This window comes from Antechinus flavipes, chromosome 4 (assembly GCF_016432865.1).
Source record: "Antechinus flavipes isolate AdamAnt ecotype Samford, QLD, Australia chromosome 4, AdamAnt_v2, whole genome shotgun sequence".
Classification (NCBI taxonomy): Eukaryota; Metazoa; Chordata; class Mammalia; order Dasyuromorphia; family Dasyuridae; genus Antechinus; species Antechinus flavipes.
The window spans coordinates 123,448,187-123,468,143 of NC_067401.1; the positions used below are offsets into that span (position 1 = coordinate 123,448,187).

Consider the following 19,957-nt stretch of genomic DNA (forward strand, 5'->3'; position numbering starts at 1 on the left):
GTCTGACACAAAATTAACTTGCACACCAGCCTAATTTGCTAGGAATAAAATCAAATTCAACACTTGGGCTTCCTAAAAACAAAGATCTTCACTAAAATATAACCTGACATTTGATCTCATTAGATTGGCTGGGAAACAAAAGTCTATTCCATGAGGCATACACTGATTAAAATGGGACATACACGCAATTGCATAATGTAATGGAAGGAGGATTGAATAAGGAGTTTAATGGCTGGGGTTCAAATTGTGGCCTTCCTAATTTATTAATGGTGTAACTCTTAGGCAGGTTTCTTTTCTAATCTACAAAATGAGGGGATTGGATTAGATGATCTCAAGGATTCCTTACTGCTCTAAATCGTAAACCTGTAATTTTAAAGGGATTTTTTTTTAAGTTGAAAGGAAAAGAAAAAGTACTATTAAAATCATGCATTGCCTTTAACAATGCATATCCTGATTCATCATCAGTAGAAAATGTATGTAGAGTTGTTTTTCTAGTTGTTATCGATTCATCCAGCTCTTTCTTGCCAGATCTCTCATGTAACCCAGAGTATTTATGAGATAACTAGTTTAGGGATAAAGGCACTTTATCTGTTCATGAGACAGCACAAAATTAAATGGTTCACACAAGATTAAACAATGACCTTAATATATTTAGTGGTAGACAATAATCATCAGAACCAATCAACCTAACAACACATACATACATACACACCCACCCCTCACATATATATATACAAACACATACACATATAATACATAAAATTTTGAATTTTTAAAAATATGATGGATGTTTTCCAAAGAAGATAAAAGATCATTCCAGCTCTAAATTCTTGTGTGTCTAATTAATTTAACAGGAGTTATTAAAACTTTTGAAAAAGGGATCTAGCATACCATATCCTCTTATTGATTAAATGGTAAATTCTGAAATAACTTTTAAAACAAAGAACCTGGGGTTCACAGATGCCCAAAGGGTAAATGATTAAATTTCAATGGGTCTATCACTTTTAATGGATGAAAACACGTTTACTTTCACTAACCTCTGACTGAAATTTAGCTTTTCCTTCAATTATGACTCTAAGACAACACATATTCTTCTAAGAGCTCCAAAGGTTTAATCAGACTTTTTCTACTCTCTCGCTGTCTCTGCCTCTGTCTGTCTATCTGTGTCTGTCTCTCTCTCTCACACACACATAGTAAACAATTCCTCTTTTAAAGAGATCTCTTTTTGCATTAAAAAAATTAGAAATGGAAATTCTAAAAAGAAGAGAATTTCCACCTTGTTTTTCAAGGCACTAACAGCTCCTGCTCTGTTAGATTTCAGCATTTTTAGTATGGCTGGAGTCTATGCAGACAGTAGGCTAATAGTATGAGTTGTTCCAAGTTATCCCCTTGCATGCTTTGTTTGTCTTGTCTTAGGCTATTTTATGTATAGTATGAGGATGAAATATTCACAGTAAATCAACCTGAGAGTTGTAAAGAAAGATAAAAGGGAAAAATCACACATGTTGGAGGGGATGTGGAAAAACTGGGATACTAATATACTATTCAAACTATGAACTGACCCAACCATTTTGGAGAACAATCTGGAATTATGCCCAAAGAATTATAACAGTGCTTATATACCCTCTGAAGCAGTAATATCACAATTCAATCTGTTTTCCACAGTGATTGAAGAGAAAAAGAAAAGAATCTATATGATTTAAAATATTTACAGCAGTTATCTTTGGTAAAGAACTAGAATTGCCCATCAATTGGGGAATGGCTAAAAAGTTGTGATATAGGATTGTGATGGAATACCACTGTACTATAAGAAATGATGAGTAGATTGATTTTAGAAAAATATGGAAAGACTTGCATGAAATGATGAAGAGTGAAATGAACAGAGTCAATGTAATGTAGATGGTAATAACAATATTCTTCAAAATATAACTGAATGACTAAGCTATTCTAAATATTCAAATCAACTACAAAGGATCTATGAAGGAAGATGCTATTCACCTCCAGAGAAATAACTGATAAAGAAATATGCAGAGTATGGCTTTACATGTGTATGTATGTATGTATACATATACATCCAAGTAGATGTGTGCACATATACATATATATTACATGATACGTATCTATATAAAATAATGGCCTTCTCTATTGAATTGGGAAGGAAGAGAAACACTTCAGAACTTAAAATGTAACAAAAATAAATAAAAGAAATGTAAAAGAGAAAAATTAATTTTGAAAAACAATTCCAGAGAGCACCCTGAAAATTTTTTTAGCATGGTAAAGGCCTTAATCCTTTTAAAATCCCTCTCTTTCAAAAAATCAGTTTCAAAAAGAGGAAAGAAAATGAAATATTGAGACAGAGGTCCTTCCTCATTGCTGCCATCTATAATGAGTCAATTTTTTATGTCCTGTTAAGCCTTCTTTATTGATGTTTCTAGAAGCCATTTCTTTTAAGTTCCCATTCTAGGGAATATGGTCAATGCATTGCTGGACTTAGCATCAGAAAACCTGGATTCAAATTCTACAGAAGAGATAGTAGTCATATGACCCTATATAAATCTTTTAATCTATTTCAAAGTCAGTTCTTTACATATAAAATGAGAATAACTGTAGCACTTAGCTCAAAGAGTTGTTTGGATTAAATGGGATAATGATATAAAGCACTTTGCAAAGCTTAAAAGTTGCATAGAAATGTCAGTTATTGTTATAATTTAGAGTTCATATTTTTTGAAATACCAGATAGAAACAGTCGAAGGACAAGTTGTCATTCTATGATTATTCTTTTATATATAATATTCTATAGGCTATTATTGAACATGAGGAAAGAGTGTGCTTTTTATAATTGAATAGAACAGTAGGATGTAGGTTCACTGAACACATCCTTAGTACCATCCTAGGGGCTGTCAAGACAATAGGAATGATAGGTATCTCATTTTGTTCCTACATAATTTTGATCTGCTCTATTAAGTCTCTATATTTTAAAATCTTTTCATTATATATAGCTTGAAGATTTTGAGGACTTGGAATGGTGACATCTATTAAAAATGTTCTTAAGTATTTATGAATCAATGTAATGCCCAGGCAAAAATAGGCGATGGTATGTAATAATCTTGGTTAAAGTAAGATTTAATGGTTGAGTTCTTTATTTTGGAGTCTGTATCTGTAGTATGGGACTTTGTCATCTGTCAATCCATGAGAGACAGTAAGTTGATAATGTATAACTGTAGCCAATGAGCCGTATCTTTCAAGGTGCTAAAATTTTGTAACTAGTTGTGATGCGATACATAGTTTCTATTGTTTCCTTGTATAATCTACATTGATAATGAAATCAAAAACTACCTAAGGATAATGATCTTTTGGCAATTTCTGGTAGAAATGACGTTGTCCTCTATGGCATTATAAACCTTACCATTTCCAAAAACATGACAGCCATTTGTTTGACACTTTTTTGAGATACTTCTTATTGGCTAAATTCATGCAAATGTAACTAACCCACAGAGGACCAAAAGATCCACTCTTGGATTATTATTATTTTATAGCACTTCATGAGATGAAAATGCTGGCAAAGTCCAACATAACTGTCTTTTTCCCCCTTTCTATAGCATTCCAAAGAATCTCCTGTGTCCAACTACAGAATTAAATATTTTTGTTTTTATTCGCAAAGGACAAAAAGCAATCAAGAAGCCATTTTGTTCTCAAGGTGAAAGGCTTTTTTTTTTTTTTTTTAATGATCTCAAGAAGACACTTATCAATTGGGGAATAACTGGAATAAATTATGGCAATATAAATAAATACTACTGCTTTGTAAGTGATAAAGAGATAGTTTCAGAGAAAATTGGGAAGATTTATGTGACCTAATACAAGATAAAGCAAGCAGAATCAAGAGAACAATTTATACTAAATATCAATATTGTATGAATGAACAATTCTGAAAGACTTAAGAACTCTGATTTATACTATGATCAATAGTGATTCTTCTGGAAGCCTGATGAAGTATGTTACCAGTCTCTTTATGGAGAGAGCTGAGGGACAAATATTCAGAATGAGACACATGCTTCTTCTGTACTTGGCCAATGTGTTTAACATGTTGATTAAACTTCTTATTAAAAGTGTTTCTTTTTCTTTCTTTCTTTCTTTTGGAGGGGGAAGCAAGAGAAAATTAATGCTCATTACTTTTGAAATCACTGAATTTTAATTGAAAAAGTGCTTCAAGCATATAAAAATTGAGGATTTTTCAGTGCTTTTGATTAAGTTGAGATTATGATGATGTATTTGATTACCACATAGCAAAGACACTAATGAGTTTTTTTTTTTTTAAAGCTGTCTAAAATGAATCTGAGCATAAGTAGGATACTTTGGGTTTGGTAAAGAGACTATATTACCATGGGATAAATGGCTCACATTTTGGTGCGATGTTTGATGTTTAAAACTAAATGTTCTGATAATAAACAAATGTAAATTAAAAAAAGAAAAGAAAAGAAAAAGTGCTTCAAGGAACTTTGATTTTGGTTATGGGCTATACAACATTTCATGACCCCTGTTATTTTAGATTTTAGAAATGCAATAATTGTAATTGTTTCTTTAAGCTTATCACCACTCCACTCCAAACACCATCTTCTCCCAAAGGCTAAGGTAGTACTAATGCCAGCTGCTTTAAATTAAACCCACTCAGCCTCTGTCCACCCAAGGACTACATGCTCAGTTGATTTTACATAGCTTTGCCTTAGGCCTTCACACCCTCTTCTAGCATTCTGCCCAACCTCTGTGTGGGTGAGGCCACTGGGGATTATCTGAGCCTCAAATTTGCCAGATGAACAATTCCCCCTTGCTTTTTCAAGGCAAAGACTGGTTCAGACAAGTTAACATATTTTGGTTTTGGACTGTTCACTACTTCACCACAGCCTTGGGTCATTATCCTGTGCTGAAAGAAGATTTAAAAACAATAAAGTACAAGAGGAAAGCTTCAATAGTGATGAACAAAGGCAGTGGCTGCAAAAGGGGTCCGTGCCTGTTTCAAGTTGTTGTAACCTGAAAGAAAAAACAACAACAAAACGGGTGCCATGGGAAATTGTTCTATACTGAAACAGGGAAGTAGGATCTCAACACACATCATAATGAAATTGTTTTGTTTTTAAAGGGGAATACAAACAATTATTTGTCACACAATGGGTAAGTATTTTAGTAATCCTTCCCTGAAGAAAGATGCCATGGGTTTGAACCTAAATGTGAGAAAAAAATTAGCAAGTTTTCCTTTAGAGGGATTCTGAGTTTGTCCCATTTCACTAATATTAAGTAGGATGAAAAAAGTACTTGAAGGAAAGTGGAGGTAATTTATTTTATTATAAATTCCCTTTAACCTTTATAAATATGCCTACAAGAAGGAGAGAAACACTAACACTGGTGAGATATCCATTGTTATGGTTTTATTGTACCCCTGTAATAAAAGTCATAATACTTTCCAATTTAAATTACTGATTTGGAGCCAAATCAAATTAGGAAGAAATTTTTTAATAGAACTGGATACTGATAAAATAATAAAATGAGCTTTTATTATTTTATATAAATTATAACCTTACAATATAATTTTTATACAATGATAGTTTAGAATATGTATATTTTATTATATAATAACAAAACTAGAAATAATATCTTTTTTGAACATTTCAATGGAAATAAAAAAAAAAAAGTAGGAATAAAATGGGCCCAGAATTACTGGTGTCATATTATGTTATAAACCAACAGTTATTGATGTTAGGTGTGGTTAGCAGAGGAATAAAACCCTCTGGGGAGGTCCTCCTGTCTGGAATCTAAGTTATGTCAAACCCTTGAAACCCATCTTTGTAGAGGTCTCCAAAAAGTCTTACCTTGTCATGTCCTGTCAGAAATCCCAATGGTATTTATGAGGTTAAATTTTCCCTATAAAATATACTCATGGGCTATATCACAGCTGCTTGCCTTCCTTTGGGTCAGCTTGCCACAACACTCTGTCTTGTGATATTTTTCTCCTTCCCCATGATACATTATCTCCCCTAATTTCACTATGCTTCCCAACCCCACTTCTCCTTATACCTGACTCTCTTAGGGGTCCTTTCAGGACTATAAGCATGTCCCAACCTCATGGGGTTTTTCTTTGTTCTGGTAAATGGCAAGTTTCTTTCCATCATTAATTATTAGAACCCCTTTCTATACTCTTTCACCTCAATTTCTTATTTACCATTTCTGATATCTATTGTATCCCTTATTTTGTCTGTAACCTCTTCCCTAAATAAATCTACCTTTTTGCCAAAGAGTATGGCCATTGTGAATTCTTCACATGACTAAACCCCAAGTTTTGCAATTACCTGGTGTCTACATAACTTACATCATGTTTGCCTTCAAACCACATCATAAACCACATGAGTTATTGGCAAAAAACTAATAAAGATCAAGATCTTACACTTTTTATTAAAAGAAACTCCAATGGATAAGTTACCTGTTAAAAGTCACAGTAGGAAGACCACAAAAGCTAAATGAAATAATATTCATCACATAAAAATAAAGAGTATGTAAGAACAAAATAGAATAATAATAATAGTAGTGATAACTAGCATCCTTCTGAATAGATTAGTAAGGAAAAGAAACATTAATGACATGATGATGATGATGATGATAGTAGTTCAAAAACCTTCTGGCTGGGATTAAGAAGGGAACTAAGAAGGAACTAAGAAAGGAGCACTTATTATTAATAATAATAATAATAATGTTAACAGTTAATATTTACATAGTGTTTGCTATATATCAGGCACTATGCTAAGTACTTTACAAATATGACCTCCTTTGTATCTACAACCACCCTGGGAGATAAATGTTATTTTTATTCTCATTTTACACAAGAGAAAACTGAGGTAAACAGAGGGCAGAGTCAAATAGCTAATGAATATCTGAGCCTATATGTGAATTCAAGCCTTCCTGATTCCAGATACAAAGCCTTATCTACTGTTCCATCTTTTTTGTTTGTCCTTTGTTTCCAAGAAAGACTAATGACATTTGTTGTATTTGTATTTCTAGTGTTTAGCATGATTTTTTGCATATAAGTGCTTAATAATGACTTGTTCTATCTATCATAATATAAAATAATGAATCAATAAAATCTTTATAAAAAAAAATCACATGGAAGTGACTGGTTTAACAAGATGGAAAACAAACATAATATTGACAAGTAGTATTCACTGTTTGAGGACTAGTCTAAACATAGAGACGTTTATTACATTGGTCATAACATAATGTATTTTTTGGCCTTGCAACTTGTGGAATAAAGCAAAATGTAAAATGACTCAGTCCTATGTCAGACCTTGCTGATTCTATATTAAGTAACAGACCAATAAAATTCCATTTTTGGATTGACAATAGTTAAAATGATGCTTATTGGACATCTAATTTAAAAATCCTTGACAAATGACCAGTCAATGAGTCAACATATTACTAGAAGACCAAGAAAATCAACCTATCAAGGTTTTATGTATTTCATGGAAAAATGTGATCTAATTATTATTTCTGCCATGAATTTAAAGATCTTGAATTTTTTTCAGGAGAGGTTTGAACTCAAGAAATGTTTTCAGAAAAAATAGGCAGAAAAAATTTTGCCAATAAAATTCATACTTATATATTCATCCAGCTATATTTATCACTTTCAACTTCTGGTCAAGTCATTAGTATATTTAAAAATTGAATTTATGGATAAAGGAAAGGAAAGCTCTGGATGAAATATGTGTGTGTGTGTGTGTGTGTGTGTATTTTTTACAACAAACACATAAAAAGATCAGAAAATCTATTTCAAAAAAAAAGATTTTCTTTTTTGCCCTAAGACAGGGGATACAGATAATGTTGACAGATTTAGTCAAAGACATGAATATATCAAAAATGGAAGAGTACTTTCACTGTACAGAAGAGAAAATATATTAAATGACTTATCAAAAGTCACATAGTTTGCCAGTTGCAAGTTGGTCTCTAGAATCCAAGGTCACTTCCATTACATTATGCTGCCCCTTTTGCAGACTTTGGGTAGGGCTAAGATTTTCACATACAGCTTGGTGCTTGTGAAATGTAGGTGCCAGTGATTTGTGTTGACATATATTCCAGAAACATATATTTTGGATTATTCTTACTGATAACAAAAAGAATAAATGATTTTCTCCTGTGAATTAAAGTCTGATAGAAATTTTAGAAACCAAACTTTCAAGAAGAAAGCCATAGAAAATAGTCCAGGATTTGGTGATTAACATTTTGCATTATGGTTTTCCAGGAGCTACTGCTAAAGATCTGGGAATCAACAATATGCCATTTTTTGAGGTCTTAGATTTAACTCTTTAGTGAAAAGCTTAGCTTCCATAGCAACAATACTGACCCATAGAGAGAAATAAACACAGGAGGCCCTCCCATGGTAGAAATGGATATTGCTATGAAAAAACTGCTTTGCTTTATTTTTCTCAGTCATAATTTAATTATTTTGTCAAATAAGACACTATTTACATTCTAAAATATTAGGTTATGATTATTCCAAAGAAAAGAACATACTTTTTATATACAGTCTATGGAATATATTAAAAGAAATCAGCACAATTCTAAGGATCTATTATAAATTCTCATTCTTCCTTTTTGATTAAAATAAAATCACTCAAATGACTTGAACAAATACATCCAGTTTCAGAAGATATGGAGCTGAAAAAGGCAAAAAACCAAACCAAACCAAAACAAAACAAAATAAAAACACATAAGAATATAAATATGTGGTGCTCATGAAAAAGGGAATGGGGAAAGGGATAAGCAAAAAGAGATGGGAGAAGGATAAATGATTGTGATATTGAAATTGTAGGACTCAAAACTTGGAAGAAACCACAAAGATCATCTGGACCTTTAAATTTCTTTGTTTCATGGACTCTTTGGGTAGCTGGAGAAAGGAGAGAATAAGGGAAGGAAGAAAGGAAGTAGGGAAAGAAGGAAAGAAGAAAGAAAAACAGGAAGAAAAAAAGGAAGAGAAGAAATTAAAGAAAAGGAAAGAAAGAAGGGAATAAAAGAAAGAAGAAAAGGAAAAAGAAAGGAATTAAGTGCCTACTATATTTCAAATACTATGCTTTAGTATTTTATAAATATAATTTCATTTGATGTACATAACAACCTTGGAAGGTAGGTGTCAATATTTTCATTTAAAGTTGAGAAAACTGAGGCAAAGATTAAGTGATTTGCCCAGAGTCACATGGTATCAAAAACTAGATTTGAACTTGGCTTTTCCTGTCTCTTTGCTCAATCCATTTGGTTATTTTGCTTCCTATCCTTCTCAAAATAAGGTTTTTAAATGCATAATATAAAATATATGGAAGCCAATTATCACTAAAATAAAGACGTATTTTATTCCTCTTTCAACTGGGAGCTTATGGACATAGGTTAGGACCTTGAGATATAGTTCAACTCATTCATTTTACATAAGGGAAAATGAAAACTTTGAAAGCTAAGTAATTTGTCTGAGTTCATAAAGGTAGTAAGTGGATTTGGGATAACAACTTAGGCCTACAGAGTCCAAATACCATGTTCTTTCCACTATTATGTTGTCTCTTGGATTTGTTTTTTACTCAAAATAAATAAATAAATAAATTTACATACCTGTATCTATGCATAATATATTTACATATACGTATATATATGTATATTTATAAACACAAATATAAAAAATAAATTTATAAATATAAACATATTTATAATCGCTGTAAGTATGTTTCTATATAAGTACCATTTATAAATGGTATACAGAATAAAGATCATTACAGAAGGAGAAATTCTACCTCATATTTATAAGGATCTTTATAGTTTGTAAAATATTTTACTTAAAACCACCTTGAGAGGCATGTAATAAAGAGATTGTTATTTCAAATTTACAGATGAGGACACTAGAGTTCTAGGGAGAACAAATAAGAACTTAAAAAAGGTCTTTAAGAGTTTTTTCCCCCAAAATATTAATTTTCCCTTACTAATTCTTTCCCTTCCTCTGTCTCTCCCTTTACCCAATGAATGAGAAGGCAACAAATATAATACCCATTATATCTACCTGTCTGTCTGTCTGTCTATCTATAAAATCATGCAAAATATTATACAGAATCTTGCAGTGAAAAAAATAAGAAAAATAAAGAGAAAAAAATTTCAATTTATACTCAGAATCTATTAGTTCTTTATTTGGAAGGAATAGCATTTTTCATCTTTGTTCTCTGAAATTGTCATGGATCACTAATCACAATAGCTAAATCTTTCACAATTGTCACAATATTGCTGTCAGTGGGATACATTGTTCTTTTGGTCCTGCTCCTATCATTTTGCATCAGTTCATATAACTTTTCCTCAGTTTTCCTGAAACAATCACCTTCAAAGCAAGTTTTTTTTTAGTCTAAATCCACCACACATATCATTTTAATTATTCAAATCTTCACCTTATTTTTCCCATCACTCCTGATTTCTAGAATCCTTTATATTATCTAATACACAACACAATCATCTCTGCTCTCTGAAGATTCCAATGTGGCTTTAAGCCATAATGTGGAAGAGAGAACATACTTTTTTGCTAGTACTACAAATGCAGCAGGAGCCTTCATAACTCCTGAAATCCAAATTTCTCATTTTACAGGGGTGAAACTACACTCAAAAGCTAAAAGTGACTTGTATAATATCACAGATAATGGGATTTTTTTAAAACAAATGTGCCAGAAATAATGTATATAAGCAAACTCCTATCCCTTTCCAAGCAGATACTTTGAAAGATTGCATTTATTCTAGTGATGTTATCTGTACTGTTTCTACACTGGCCCCACCTAGGTGAGGCCAAAGGCAAGACAGGTTTTACTTTTGCCAGAAGCCCTAAAGTTGGAGTGGGGGGGAAGTTAAAAGATGATGATGAGAAATCTTATGGGTGGGGCCAAAGTAAGCAGAAAATATCTCAGGCCAAGGATGTATTATCAATAGATATTAAGTAGTCCTGGACTCAGGAAAAAGGTGGGTCCATGGTCTAGCACTAAAGGTAGTAATTGGAGTGTGTCAAGATTAAAAAAAGTGGAAAGCACAAATATGGCCAGGGTCTAAACAAGCACTCAAGATCTGATTATCCCAAAATAGGATGGAGTATATCCATAAAGGCTGCTTTCCAATTTGAGTCACTTATACTCATTCTAGATCTCTGTTAAGCCTTAGTCTTTATGATTGTCCCCTGCTCTCCCCTATATTGTGTCCCAACTTTAGCTGTTGAGTTCCCTGCTAGTGCATCCTGTATTAGAAGCACAGTTCACAGCATATTGAGAATTACTCTGAAGCAAATGCCTCAAAGTTCCCCAGAACACTCTTTGGAGAGCACCTTATAATAATAAATCACATTTATGCAATGTTTTGCAGTTTGTAAGGTTTCCTTATAACAAAATCCAAAAAAGTAGGCAGGTTACTATTCCCATTTTACACAACCCAACCACAGATCAGTTAAATGAATTTGCCTAGGGTCAAATAGCTAGTAAGTATCAGAGCCAGGACTAAACCTCAGGTGTTCTAAGAGCAATTCTCTTTCCATTACATGGTGGGTGCTCAGTCAGTGTTGCTGGAGAAACGAATGCTGAATATCTTTGGTGGTGGCAAAGTTTCATTCTGAACAGATGGATCTAACTTTTGGAAAAAGCCCCAAAGCTATTCAAAGCCTAGTGTTGTGGTAAATAAAATGCATGACCAAGTAGGGTAGTGTAAGTTTTATTTTAAAAAATTAGAAAATGAGGCATGGCTATACAATAACTAGGCTATGTGGCTTGCAAATAAATAGGTTCTGAAAGCAAATCAATTTAATTAACAATTATTAAGCACAAATGATATTCATGGTAGTTTACTGAGGTGTTAGAGATACCAAGATAAAAATTTAGGTTATCTCTGACCTCAAGGAGCTAACATTTTAGTGAAGAATTGTACAGAGTGGACAACAGAAAGATACATATATTAAGGGGAAGGAAGGAAGGAAGGAGGGAAGGACTGATTTATTAAATGCCTGGCATGTGCCAGACATTGTGCTAACAACTTTATATACACACACACACACACACACACATACACATACACACACACACATATATAATATAAAATCTCTTGATCTTTTGTATCAATCCTTTGAGATAGTTACTATTATTCTCTCCATTTTACAGTTAAAAAAAACTGAGGCAAACAGAAGTTAACTGACTTGTCCAAGGCCACATAGTTAGCAAGTATTTGAAGTGATATTTGAACTCCTGTCATCCTAATTAATCTACCTGAGTTCAAATCTGGCCTCAGAGACTTACTAGCTGTGTGACTAGCTAGGCAAATCACATAACCTTATTTGCCTCAGCTTCTTCATCTATAAAATGAGCCAGAAAAGGAAATGGCAAAAACCCCAAAAAACAACAAAAAGAATCCCAAACTATTCCAATATCTTTGCCAAGAAAACCCAAATGGAAATACAACTGAAACGACGGAACAGAAACAATTTCCCAACTCCAGGCCCAGTTTTCTAACCAGTGAGACACAGAGTTATTAGAAACTTTGAGAGAGACAGAGACAGAGAGAGAGGTGAGAGGGGAGAGGAGAAGAGGGAGAGAGAGAATGAAAACTAAATTCCAAAGACAACTTCTATACACATTCCTAGAATAAAAATAGTTACCTCTTATAAAAGGAAACTCATTTTACAAATAAAGAAATAAAGAGAGTCCAGATAAATTAAGCACCTTGCTCAAGGTTACAGGGGTATCAAGTGGCAGAATGAGGATGTGAATCCAGGTTCTTTGAAGCCAAATCCAACATGCTTCTCACTGTACAGGAGTACTTAAGTCTCAGCACTTAAGTTTGGTAACTAATCAGCCTTATTGTTTTATGTATCTTTAAAAAAAATTATTTCTTTATTATTATAAACTTGAAAATATAAGTACTTCCCCTTAAAGAGAAAAAGATGACTGTCTATGGCACTGTGAATATTATCCAGTTTTAAAAAAATATGTTAAATTCAACATGGCATTATCATATACACATTACATATATTAAATAGTTTTCAAATACATATTGAAATTAATATGGTATTTCCAACACTATTGTGCTCATCTGTGACCTTTTTTGAATTTCTTCCTATACTTTTCTATTTTTAAATGTTTCATTGACTTTTTCTCGGCCCCCCCACCCCCCTATTTTTTGGCATAAATATCACTACATTCTCCATGTTTCATCCAAAATTATCTTCCTTTTTAACAAATAAATATTGTCAAACTAAACAATCCACATTTTTGTCTAGTTTGGAAATTTATTTCTCATTTTGTACCTCATCTTCATCATTCTGCCAAAGGATAGGAAGCATGAATTATCATCAGTTTTCTGGAAGTTAACATCAGTCACAGCATTGACCAAAGTTCTTCAATGGTTTTTCACAGATTTTTCATAACACCATATAATAGTCATATAAATTGTTCTCCTTATTCTGCTCACTTTCTTCTGCATCCATTCTTATAAGCTTTCCCAAATTTCTCTGAATTAGACTCTTCCATCATCTTATGGTAAAAGAGTATTCCACTATAGTCATATCCTGGACTTTGCTTAGCTATTCCTCAGTTAATGAGTACCAATTTACTTCCATTTCTTTGCTATGACAAAAAGAAGTATTATAAATATTTTATGCATATTAGTGTTGCCCTCTTTCTTTAAGCATTAAAAAAAAAAAATTCCTTGTGTTGGTAAATATTTAACAACCAGCTCTCCAAAAAACAAAACAATACAACTGATGAGTTTAATCAATATCATTTACATTTTCTTAAGCCTAAAGAATCAGCAAAATAACATATCAAACCTTGATTTATAGCTTTTGTCAATTTTCAAGTTATTAATGCTCACAGTGAACATTTAACCAATAGCTCTTGACAGCTATTTCAAGGTGGCTCTGGCACACCTCTGTATGTTAAAGCAGTATTGCATATCCTTTGCATGAGTTTCAAAATGCTTTCCTGATTGGCTGAATCCCTTCACTGTTCCATCAATAGGTATTAATATGGCCATCTTTTCCATAGCTTCTTTAACAATTGCCACTTTCCTTATCTTTGTCAATCTGGTGCATGTGAGACTGTACCTCAAAGTTATTTTAATTTATATTTCTCTTATTATTAGTGATAGGAACTTTTTTTTTTTTCATTTGGCTGTTACTAGTTTACATTTTTTTTCCACTGTGAACTGCCAGTTCCCATCCTTTGGCCATTTTTTCTATTATGGAATAGCTCTTATTCTTGTGTATTTGTCATTAATTCACAATATAGCTTGGATTTTAGACTTTAATCAGAGAAATTTGCCACAGAGATTTTCTGAGAAGATTATTTTCCCTTTAATTCCTATTGCATTAAATTTGTTGGTCATGCCTATATCTTGGATAGAGAAAGTTCAACTTACTTGTTTCACATTCTGGAGCTCTTCAGTTAATTGTTTTCTTTGATTTTCTGATTCTAGCAGCTTATCCTATAATAAGAAAGCACAATTAATAGTTTTCAATGTCGTTTTTATATATGTTAAATCTAGTCTTCTCTTTCTAAACTTATTGTTTCTAAAGCACCCAATGCTAAATTCTAAGATCCAATATCAAATGAGAACAGATATTTCCCCTTTGCCCCTTCCTATAACAAGTCTTATAAATACAATTAGCTGGCTTGAAAAAAAAAATCTCAAGTTGCATTATTTCTCCAAGGTTACTAGAAGACTCAAAGGGAGGAGAGGATACACTTAAATATTAGCTAAAACAAGAGATACAAAGTTTAAAAGCACTATTTTTGGAAACAAAGATTCAGGGATTTTAAATATTTGATGAAGGGATAGGTCACAGGGAAAGGCTGGCTATATGTTTCTTAACATCATTTAAGTGTCTTCTTGGAAGAATAATCACGAAGAGCAAATCATCACTATTTAACACAAAGAGAACAGCTGTTGAAGCTCCAAAAGTCATTGATGTTCAAGCAAATTACACATGCAAATGAAATATTATCGCAGTACTTATAATAAAGTCAAGTATTTACTCCCCAAGTCCTGGAAGCATGATTTTAAGAAAACCATTATCAATATGTCCCTTTTTATTTAGCAAATTAAATAGAATTACTACCAGTCACAGAAGACCAAATTCTACCAATAGCCTGGACAGCAATGACTCAGAAATTAAACTGAATAGGAAAAAAAATTTATATCAACATTGGAATGCCAAGAATAATTGATTTGATTTCAGATTTTAATTTTTCTCAGTTCAAGAGATGAAATAAAGGAGCATGAAATGACTGTCACAAAGCTGTTCATTACAAAAGCATGAATCTGGGCTCTGCTGCCATTTATTCTCAAATAATTCACTTTTGTGTACTAGTTTTGGTACAAGAGAAATATGTCTATTTTCACTCACCTTTGCCAAACAGGTGTTAGGCTCAGCTGAGTCCTTTGAAAAAAAAGATTTATGGGGATATGGGGACCAGTGCTTTAAAAAAGAATCATCCTTTGACTTAATAACTACTCAGTAGTGAAAGACTATTTAATATGTTCTTCTAAATCTCACCGGCTTAATTTTCATCCTTACCATAAAGCAATGGGAGTTTCATGGATGAAGAACATGTCAGTAAGGAAGGGAAGAGAGTGGGAAAGGATAAAAGTCTGTCAATTGACCTGTAGATGGAGATGAGCCATAGAACTCAATTAAGTGTAAGTCTTTATGTGAACTGCAAATTACTGGGAAAAATAAATAGAAAAAAGTTACAGTGCTTTGAGTATTGTAATAATATAAGATTCTTGTTGTTTTCATTGATATATATTCTTAGAGAGAGACAGAGAGAAAGAGAGAGAAAGAGAGAGTAACTAGATATTAGAATGTGCCAATTTTGATCACAAAACACGAAAGTTGTTTTTACAAGGTAGTGCAGTCCTTCAAAATTTACTTAATGGGTTCTTAGCTGGGCTGTACTTTTATAAGTGTATTACATGCTAGTTTTACATGGATGAAACATGAACAGCTTTTAAACTAGAAATTTAGGAGTACTGAGTCAAAAACCTCGACCAAATAACTGGATTAACACAGATGTCCTATTCATGGAACAAATGAATGGGAGGGATTAGAGAGCTACCCCAGGATTCCTAGTAATCATACAAATTAAATTATTGATGGGGGAAAATACCATGAATAGTAATTTAGAAAAAAGAAATGCTATGCAACTAAAGAGACCAATTTTGCAACAAATTTTTAAAGGGGAATTAGAAACCTACCATCCATAATTTATTTCTAAAACCCGGTCAGACTTCTCCCCAGGGCTTTTAACTGTTATTCCAAAAGATATGGAAAATAAAGCCATTTCAATGCTGAAAGACATATCACTCCAAGACTTTCTTTGAGTAGGAAAGGAAAGAAATAATGGTCATATTGACTTTTATTATAATAGATTTACAACATACCATAATGATGTTATATACAATTAAGGTGGGTTTTTATATGAAACTGGGTTTTGCTCCAAGTGTAGTGGTACAGAATGAAGATAAGAAAAGTATTATAAAATAGAACAGCACCTCTTCCAAGTTCATGGGGATTTTTAAAAATCAAATTACCTTAATTCCTGAGGCTTCTCTAGAAAAGAATGATGGTCCTGCTTTAAGATACAGGTCCTTTTCCCAAGGATGCAGGATTCATCTGTGCAATAATAATAAATTTACTGTATATATAACATTGTATATTATATACAATACAAAATATTGTATATAATATATAATAATATATATTATAAACTATTAATATAAGGTTTTCAAATTGCTTTACATATGTTATCTCATTTGATCTTCACAATAAGGTAGTTAGGTAAACTAATTATCCCTATTTTACTGATAAGGAAAGTGTGGTTGAGAGGTCAAAGGATTACAAGGTAATATAGCTAGTAAGTTTCTTGAGTAGCATTTGAATTTAGGTCTTCATGACCAAATCCAGCATGATATTTGAGAACAAGGAATTTTTTCTGTTTTGGCCTTTCTTTGTTTATCCAGAACTTAACAAAGTTCCTGATACACACTAAGTGTTTAATAAATGCTGGTTGACTGACTACTTTCCACTACACTGAAATGTCTTTACCCAAAGCAACAGGGAGGGAGCTAGGTGGTAGAGTGGACAAAGTACTGCACTTGTAGTTAGGCAAACCTGAGTTCAGAAACCATCTCAGATACTTACTTAGCTGTATGACCCTAGGCAATTCACTTAACCACTCTCAACTGAGTTTCCCCATCTCTAAAATGGGCTATGACAATATCTACCTCATAGGGTTACTGTGAGAATTGACTGAGGTAGCTGTATGTAAAAGTGATTTGCAAACTTTTAAGTGCTATATAAATGTTAGCTATCATCCTGTAAACAGTAAAAAGGCTTATGTTGCCCACTCTTGATCACTTGGAGCCAGAAGGAAGAAATAAAATAAGCAAAAGGGAAATGAACATGGTAAGAGGGAGTAAATGCCTTTATTAAAATAATGGAAATACAGAATTGTGGATCTGGGATAGTTATTTGAGTCCAACTCTCTCATCTTATAGTTAAGAATCTGGAACCCAGAGAATCAAAATAACTTGCCAGTGATATCAAATTAAGCAAGTAAAAGGGAAAGCTGTGGTAAGAACTGAGACCCTCAGATTCTTCATATGATGATTCCTCTATTATAATATTGCCACCTCTTCTCTTCCTAAGGCTGTTAGATGTTCTTCATCCACACAGAACTAAAGTAATACCCCTTAACTTGCAGTGGTATTATTTAGCTTAAATAATAGACAAAATAGAATGTAGTCCCCTAAGATAAAGACTATAAGCACTGGTTATATTTTAGTTAATTCATATTGTTTTAGTAAGGATAAAAGATATACTCCACGACTAGTAGTCAAATTTGTCAGAAGAAAAGATTTTATTTGGAAAAAAAAAAAAAAGACAAAGATTACCTTGAGTTTGCTGACTTCTCTTAAAGCATCATTTCTTTCATGTTTAAGCTTTTCTATTTCATCCATTTCTGAAGAATCATGGGGAAGAAGCTATTCACATTGATTTGGAAAAGGAAAATAACATGTTGAGTACTCATGATTACAGGTTAATATGAAACATTTGTCTACCTGTTGTCAAAGTGGTGCTTCTGCATACCAGTATTATGTTTTATTAAGAATTCCACAAGTTTATTTTTTTTTAAATCACTTGGTTAATTAACACAGGATACAGAAGTAATCTGGGGAATATCATTAACTTAAATTTAATTTTAATTTTTTAGTGCTTCCAACTGCTTTTATTTCACTATAAAACATCCATATTACTCAGCGTTAAGCTAATGCTAACATTTTAATTTGGCAAGAAGCAACACAATTTCCCTGAAAGGTTCAACCATATACCAAGATAGAGCTTATAACCCAGAAATGGAATGAAAAAATCTATAGCTTGCTGTCCAAACCATTCCCTGAAGGCCTTAGCATAAGGTACCGCTGCTCTCAAGATTGAGAAAATGTTGGTCATCATAAAGAAAAACAGAGAGAACAAAACCCAGAACACGATATGATCACAGCACAACTTGGAATGTTCTGTGCAGTTTAGCCTTTAATGGAAACATAATGGAATTGGGGAAGGATTTGGGGTGCTCTGATAACCTCTCAATGAGCTGGGCAAATTGCTAAAACAATGAATTAAAGGATAGTAGCTAATCTTTATGAGTGGAAGGCGTTTCCACATTGGGGGCTCCCTGTACTAAGTGAAATCAGGTCTGGATACCCCAATCTCTTAAAAAGAGCAAACATGGACTTAAAAAGAAAAAAAAAAAACTAACTCCTGGATCTGTTAATGACAAGCAAAAAAAAAAAAAAAAAAAAAAAGGAAGCCACGAGAACATAAAAAAGGTAGCTTTGCGATATGGAAGATAGAAATGCCCAAATGTGGTAAATCAAAAGAATATATTGTAGTAAGAAGGAAGGTATCTTTATCTATGAATCAAATTATAGCATCGCGGAATTTCAAAGCTGGGTCAGCTTTGGGTCCATAAAACTTATATGTCTATTACTAAATAACATATATCTATAAATAAAATAAAATAATCAATTATTAATTATAACTATTACTATAAATCTAATTTAAATCTCATAAACTAGTTAAGGAAACTTGGACCCAGAAATATTAAGCATATAATAAATCCTTTATGACTTGACTTTAGTGATTGCCAAATCATAACTATCAATTCATGTTGAGCTGGAATCCTTCAAAACTTCAGGGTATTTTTTCAGAAAACTAACTTTGTCTTCCCCATCTTACATGTGAAAAAAAAATTTTTTTTCTGAACTAGAGTCTTTATTTTTATTTAATCCCTATTACACTTCATCTTATAAGATTAGTCCCCATATTTAGCTTGTTGAGATCTTTCTGGATCATGATTCTGCCATTTAATAGCTTAGCTATATAAATTGTATGTATCAATTACTATGGGTTCCAATTTCCTCATCTCTAAAATGACAATGATATTTGCACTACTTATACACAATGCTGTGTATCACTTTGTAAACCTTAAAGTACTATATAAATATGAATTACTATTATTTACAACTTCCATTCTGTTTTTCATCTGGACTATGAATTCCTCTTAATGGTATTACCACTTTTCTTAGTCAATCAGAGACTCAGGCAACATTCCTGACTATTTCCTGTTCTTTATATCCAATCTTTTGTTAAGTTATCTCTTCAGCAAATTTTTGTTCTTGTTTCCATTTGGCCTAATTAGGTTTTTAAAGAGTTCTTTTCTTCAGTGATTTTTTTTTTTTTTTGTGCTTCTTTCACCAATTTTGTTTTTTAGAGTTTTCTTCATTTTCTTTCTTTCTTTCTTTTTTTTTTTTGCCAAAACTTAATTCTCTTTTTATAATTTTCTTCCATAACTTTCATTTCTTCTCCCAT

General features: G+C 32.5%; 1 protein-coding gene across 5 annotated transcripts in view; it reads right to left on the reverse strand.

The window, feature by feature from the left end:
- The window catches only part of STXBP4 (syntaxin binding protein 4), a 221,834-nt gene that overhangs the window by 121,169 nt on the left and 80,708 nt on the right, over positions 1-19,957 (reverse strand). For all 5 annotated transcript variants that reach the window (XM_051994255.1, XM_051994257.1, XM_051994258.1 and 2 more), the window contains 2 exons: positions 17,980-18,069; positions 14,443-14,508 (listed from right to left, as the gene is read on the reverse strand). In XM_051994255.1, the coding sequence (XP_051850215.1) occupies positions 14,443-14,508; positions 17,980-18,069 (156 nt within the window). The remainder of the gene's footprint in view (positions 1-14,442; positions 14,509-17,979; positions 18,070-19,957) is intronic.